Source organism: Bradysia coprophila (genome assembly GCF_014529535.1).
Source record: "Bradysia coprophila strain Holo2 chromosome X unlocalized genomic scaffold, BU_Bcop_v1 contig_12, whole genome shotgun sequence".
Lineage (NCBI taxonomy): Eukaryota > Metazoa > Arthropoda > Insecta > Diptera > Sciaridae > Bradysia > Bradysia coprophila.
Window position 1 is genome coordinate 3,810,341 of NW_023503293.1, and position 6,948 is coordinate 3,817,288.

The 6,948-nt window shown below is 35.5% G+C and overlaps 1 protein-coding gene across 3 annotated transcripts; it reads right to left on the reverse strand.

Annotated features, from left to right (window-relative positions):
* Positions 1–344: 344 nt before the first annotated feature.
* On the reverse strand, positions 345–6,948 carry LOC119067460 (annexin B11). 3 transcript variants are annotated; one of them, XM_037170444.1, is made up of 8 exons: positions 6,613–6,945; positions 3,622–3,664; positions 2,672–3,283; positions 1,608–1,748; positions 1,298–1,538; positions 1,012–1,241; positions 666–944; positions 345–606 (listed from the first exon to the last, which is right to left on the reverse strand). In XM_037170444.1, exons 2-8 carry the CDS (start codon positions 3,634–3,636, stop codon positions 541–543), a joined length of 1,584 nt encoding a protein of 527 aa, XP_037026339.1. In that variant the 5' UTR covers positions 3,637–3,664; positions 6,613–6,945; the 3' UTR covers positions 345–540. The 3 variants fall into 3 exon arrangements, with proteins under 3 accessions (XP_037026339.1, XP_037026340.1, XP_037026341.1); XM_037170445.1 differs by lacking the exon at positions 2,672–3,283 and having other exon boundaries at positions 6,613–6,948; XM_037170446.1 differs by lacking the exons at positions 2,672–3,283; positions 6,613–6,945 and adding an exon at positions 5,726–5,742.

Here is a 6,948-nt window from a genome sequence, read left to right on the forward strand (position 1 = left end):
TTCAAGAAACTTCTAGAAATTCAAGAAATTTCGAGAAATATTTCTTGAATTTCTCAAAGTTTCTTGAATTTCTCGAATTCGAGTCATTTCAAGAAATTCCAGAAAATTCAAGAAATTCGGGAAACTTCGAGAAATTCAAGAAATTTCAAGAAACTAATTTCTCGAGTTTCTTGAAGTTTCTCGAATTTCTCGAATTCGAAAAATTTTAAGAAATTCGAGAAAATTCGAGAAATTTCAAGAAATTCAAGAAATTAGTTTCCAAAAAGTAGGCCCTGGTTGCAGGTGCTAGCTTCCATCGATCGAAACTGCTTCGGCCCTTTACTAGCATTGATTAAAAGATTGATTGGTAATCTACATCAAGATAAAATTTTAATCCTCAAAAATTAGATTTTTTTTTTCAAACATTTTCAATAATAAAAATTGTGACACAACATACTGTATCATTGGTCAATAAAAATTGTTTTATCTAAGACACTATAGCCATCGGCCATAAAAAATGCGAATCAATATAAGGTTGTAAAGGCTGGAAAGTAGAGAAACTTATGAAGATCTTTGTTCACCAATTAGCACATACAAAGCATGTTTGTAATGTCCGGAGGTGTCTCCCTGTAACAAATTTTACGTTTCAGAACAAAATCATTCGATTTCAGCACTTCCGGTCTTACCTTAATCCAACTACGTAAGCTTTTGCCATATTTCTGTTCAAAAGCAGTTTTAATGTCGTTCAGGTCAATTTCACATCGAGTTACGATCAATCTGATCAACTGATTGTCATTGGTTCCCAGTCCGGCCATACTTTTGTGTAGCCGAGACGCAAAGAATTCCGATTTATTCGAAGTGCATTGTAAAATAGCAACAAGGCCGTCCATTATATCGCCGCTGAATTCGTTGTTTATGGCTCTCTCAAGCGAATGACCAGATATTTTCTCATACTCGTTACAGATCTGTTTGGCGAAAGTAGAATTGTTTTCAAACGATTTTCCATTTTGACCGCTCAGTTCCAAAACTTACAAGTCTAATTTGCGCAAAATTTCGCTGACACAGTATCATATTGAATGTACTTTCATCTGTGCCGACACGTAACTCTCCAGCCCTGAGTAATTCCGTTGCATCTCGACGAGCCGCATCGATGTCAGTACTTCCGCTTTCGTCTCGATTCGCCGTACACAATGCCACCAATAATCGCTTAAAGTGGCCGGATGTTTCGGACATTAATTCTGATTCGAGATTTTTCCCGTACACTAAACAATTGGAACATTAATGTCATTGACTCAACGTCTTGATTGATTTAACTTACATCGTTCATACGCATTTTTGATCGTATGAATCTCGTAGTTTGTCATGGAGCATAGAATTTCGATCAGAACATCTTCGTCGGTACCAAGACCGGACATTGCGTCGTGCAATTCCTTGACATAATAATCAACAATTGGTGTTAATAATGCGACCAACAATTTCTCAAAATTTCCACTGGTTTCTGATTTGATATCTTCCACCAAGTCTTTCCCGAAGTTGGTTTTGTAGGAACGAAGGATCATCTAAAGATTGGACAGAAAATGTTCTTTACGTTAGCTGGAACGATCGCAGTTGAACTTTCAATTAGTTACAATTCTTTGCTCGTTGCTTCGACGGCATATAACATCAATTAAGGCATCTTCATCAGTTCCAAAACCTTTCATTGCTTTGCGAAGTGCTTTTGCGTCATCAACCGGATCGAAATTTTGGGCTGGAACCACAGTCGGATTACCCTACAAGTGAAGTATTTTGTAAAAGCGTACAAATGTTAGACGAACAATTTTGTCTTCCAATGTTCCTGTACCAAAAGGATGCAAATCGATTTCTACATTAAACGAACATTCCTCACCAAGCAATGACCAAGAAAATATAGGAAAGGAAGCGTAGGATTTGATGTAGTGAAGGGGAAACGAACAAAATGTTAACAACATAAATATTGGGACATGTAAAACAGCATAAAACATAAATAAACGAAGTAAAAAGAAACACACGGCTGTGAACCATTATGGTTCAACAAAATTATTTCGTTAGTCCCGTTCGAAGTTTCTGGCACAGCGAATTCGATTCGCTTCTTTTTGAGACATTCGAGGGTGGGCGGAAGTAACTAGTTCCTCTTGATGATCATGACTAGTGCTACAGAGTCAAACTACACATCCGTGCAACACTACCTGTGCTTATAGTGCTTCTTTGGGCATGATATGAGTAAATTCTAACCGATTTCCATAATTTTATCTTATCTTGCGGGGAAATGCGGTTTGGATAGTAATAACAATATCGAAATTACGGTTTTGAGCATTATTGTGGAAAATATGACTGGTACAAAGATGAGCTTAAATGAAAAATTTTAGTTGCAATAATTGAATATTCGGTCTGTTACGAGATTTTCTTTATGTGCCATCGTATTCAACTTCGTACGGGCCTTTACGGTCAACTCTGAGTCCTTAGGCTTTCAACAGAGCTTACAACAATAGGGCGAAAATGTTTCTTCAATATTTTATTGAAATTTTTTAGTTAACAAGAAAGCGTATCAACATTGTTTGCTGCCAAAAAGCCCGTTGCATTAATCTGGCAAAAGCCGAATTTGCCGATTTCAACAAAATATTTCATTCGACACACAAACATCCTAATGTTCCCAAATGAATTTGTGTAAACAAACCTTCGAATGATTTTCACGTTTATGGCTCTGCATTTCGGAAAAGCAGGCAGCCATGTGGGTTGCTGCAATATGCTGCGACGGTGCTTGAAATCCACTGTTTTGTAGCGAAGGATATCCTTGCGATGGTGCAAAGGATTGATTGGATGGAGGTGGATATTGTGTTTGCGAAGGGTACACATTGTTTGCAGAGCTCGGTGTAGGATAAATTGATTGGGAAGCTGGTGGATAACTCGGCATAGCCCCAGATTGAGCTGGAGGATAATTCGATTGGAATCCAGGTTGAGATGGAGGATAGCATTGCTGAGAGGGAGGATATGCACCACCGTGCTGGGATGGAGGCAATGATGGATAAGAATTGGTTTGAGACGGAGGCATTGGCGGAAAGCCTGCACCGAAAGGCATAGAAGATTGTTGAGGATAAGGAGCGCTATTAGGATATGGTGGTTGAGATGAATAGCCGCCCTGAGTAGGATAACCAGGATTCGAAGGATAAGGAGCTTGTTGGTGGTTTGGATACATTCCTTGATTTGTAAAACCACCACCGAATGGTGGCTGTCCTTGATTGGGATTGGGATAGGGAGAGGAGTTGTTTGGCTGTGGCATTCCCGAGCCCTACGAAAACAAATTTTAGAGTTTTTTATTAGAAAGGATAGAAAATATTCGTGTAGACATAACTGTTGTGAATGTTGTGAATTAATGTTATTATTGTCTGTGTGTATGGTTACTGCTCAACGTACACATGAAAAATTAGCATCTAAATATCTATAATCTCATTGCTTTATGCTGCACTTAGTTTGAGGCCAGAACTGATATATTGAGGCATACGCCCTTTGGTAGTCAGTTCGGACCTCCTTCCTCTTAGTAAAGAGCTTGGCGAGAGAAAAACTTGAATAATTTCGAAGTAAAATTAAAAGTAAACAAACAGCAAGCAATGATTGAATTGTACTTACGAATGGATAACTCATTTTGATGATGGGTTGGTCCGCTTAAAATCTGTAAATAAATAGAAAAGAGCCCTTGCCATTAAAGCCGCTGCAATAAATTTTCTTATCAAAAACATTTCGATTTATAGACGATTAACTGATGATGCCATAGCACATGGCAGCATATCTTATCGGCATAATACTTCTTATGGGATAGGTATTGATAGGTCGATCAGATATGAATCCGTTAACATTAATAATTCGAAGATAATTGGATTTATCAGGGCAATTGAATGGCAATAAAAAAGTTTCTTCACTGATTTCGCTTTAAACAATTTTTTGAAATTTCTGGCTCATTACAGTAACTCACATAATGACACATGAAAATCAGCATGCAGTTTTGTATATCTGGACTAATTATCGCATGCTGATTAACTGCACCGTTTTTTTCCCTTCATATTTCCGCTTTTTAGTATTATATCGATGACTTCCCGCAGAACAAGCTGGTTTTATGGGCTGAGCTTTTGTATTTTTTACAATAAAATCATGAAGGAAACACGCTCGATGACCTACAATCTCAAATTAGATATTAGAAATGCATATAATGCCGTGATGGAATTATGTTTTTTTTCACATGCTTACAAATATGTGAAATTAGAACAAACCATACGTTTGTTGTCGGATTCATCCCATGTCGATGAAGGGAGATTTTGTTGAATTCTTTTGTTATAAATTTTCACTACGTCTCTTATGCAAATTACAGCAGATTTCGTTTAGAAGATTCGAAAAATACTTAGTGCTAGGAGCATAATAACTCGTCACAGTATCTGAAATAAATCTAGAATGCCACAATTGCAGACCACAATAATCGATTCGTTAAGCTATTTTTAATCGAGCAATAATCAAACGGAAAGAAAATGTTTAAATTGGTCGCTTGTTTACAAGTTATTTTCATCGGATGACTAAGAAATGCATTGAAATCAAATGACGAATGGCAAATTGCATTGATAGCTAATCATTAAAAATCCCAAGGGGTAAATGTGACGCACGTCCTTATGTCTTTACTAACAAAATATCTGATATCACTAAAGACGTTTTGCCAAAAAAAAGTGCGTCACAACGTGGTAGATAATTAAACTTTGTTTTTGTGATAATTGTTTTTTTGGAATAATGGATTGTCTGATTATTACCTTTCGTGAATTAAGTGGGCCAGCCGAAAAATGGATTTGATTTTAGTTTTCAGTTATTGAACTTTATATAATCGCAGCGGTTCGAACTTTCATGGGTTAAGTAACTTCCCCTAATCGTAGATCTGAAGACGAGTGATAGCGAAGAGTGAAAAGTTACTGTAAATATGTTCCTTAGTCCCTATATAAATGTTTTTGTTGTACAGTGAGAGAAAAGTGTAATTTCACAAGATTTCTGTTTTTGGAATTGTTGTTTGTAAATGATTCCACACAAAATTTGTGTGGTTCTTTTAATAAAACCTAACCAAAGTTCAGAAAATTAAAATCTAGATTTTCATTTGTTCAAAAAAATTCTTGTTTACAACCCACAACCATTCCCAAATTAGAAAACATGTCGAGTTTCACTTTTCTCTACCTGTAATAGGACTCGCGTCACACCCGATAGCTAACGGACTGTAATGATGCAGATTGAATTTTATCACTTGTTCAAAGAAGAAGTAGTCTTCTCATTAGGCAAAGTATTTAGAACAAAGCTTTTGGTTTGACGCCCTGAAGAGCAGCAGAATCATTTGGAGAAATTTAGTGGAATGTTGTATTACCTGGGTATTGAAAAATATTTCTACAATACAGCTTCACGTAAAAAGCTTCATAAAAAATGTTGTTAATCTTCAAAATCTAGCGGGTACATAATTTCCATTGAAAGAATAAATACGTCCGTTACAAGTAAAATATTAGTTTTTCGTATTATCTTTAATTCCATCAGTCCAAATTCTAGCAACTTTTACTTTTAGTAAACCGAATCAATTTGTAATAAATAAATGAAAATTGATTTTGTGCACGTTATTACAACAAATTAAACGGCAATCATCACATGGTTGCTAAATAAATAAATTGTAGGTATATACATCGGCAATATGGTGGGAAGCATACAAAACATTACTCACATCAAATTCTACGATATTATTGTATCGTATGTTAATCTACTTTCTACAAAATTACACCGAACTTTCGTAGCCGATAAGGAAAATGCAGGTACAAAGTAACCAGACAACATAAATAAATTAAAACCGAATGTGACTATTGTGACTATCTACGGTGTAATTTATGTAAATATAGGCCGAGGCAACAGGTAACCGAGAGAATGAAATAAAAATGATATGAAAAGTAGAAAAAAGAGTGTACACTGTACACACAAGTGACGACGACGTGTGTGAATTTTTGCTATAGGTATGTAGCCGGGGACCAACTGTTTTTGTATTTATATTGTTAATAAACATTTCAACGAGTTGCAAAAACGAATTTTTATTTCGCTTTTTCGTTTGTTTGTTGGAAATGTGTTTTTAATATCGAAAGAAAAATGCGAAAATTGATTCGGCATCCGACAATATTTCAGAGCAAATTTTTAGCAAATAATTTGTCGGCAACAGAAAAAAAAACTCATTATACTATGTGTCTTATAGAGAACACAATAACCGGGCGCCATCGCGCCTCTTCGTCTTACAGACATTTTATACGGAATATAGATTCGAGTCTCCAAGGATTTACTCAATGTACATCACTTTGGTTGTAATGAGATTTTATTATTTATTGTGTACACTAAGAAAGAGCGTTACAAGTCAATTCAGTTAATTGAAAAATTAGATTCCTTTTTGATGTCATTTTAAAATTGAATCAAATTTAAACTTGTGCTACGTGTACACAATAAAATGTAATAACTAAAATGGATTTATATGTTCAGACGCACTTAACATCTTGTCAGAGTACAAACACACAAAAAAAGACAGACCGTTTGGCACTTAACAAAATTACAAAACCAGAAAACATTTCATACCTTTGAGTTAAATTGGAAAATTGTTCGGAAATTGACAAACTTTTTTTTGTGTTGTTGTTGCTTATTGTCAATTTTTCTGACACACACTGCAACTATGCCTTTCTGTTTGTGCAAAATGTAATTTTTGCTACTCTTTTTTTTTCTTATCACACTCTCGTTTTAATATACTAATCCGCCAGAGAATTTATCCACTACTATTTTGTTCGGAACGACTGTGTAAACCTTATATAAATTCGATTCAACCTCACTGAACGATGAGTTTGCGATGACTGATTAACTCGTTAAAAACGAACGAACACAAAATGTATACGTTGGTGACTTTTCACAAGACTATGA

Bases quoted from the DNA above. Each gene is read 5' to 3' on its own strand.
- LOC119067460 (XM_037170444.1), bottom strand. The intron at 1,749-2,671 runs GTTTGTTTACAC...CTTCACTTGTAG, and splicing joins AACGTGAAAATCATTCGAAG to GGTAATCCGACTGTGGTTCC. The intron at 1,539-1,607 runs GTAACTAATTGA...TCCAATCTTTAG, and splicing joins GAAGCAACGAGCAAAGAATT to ATGATCCTTCGTTCCTACAA.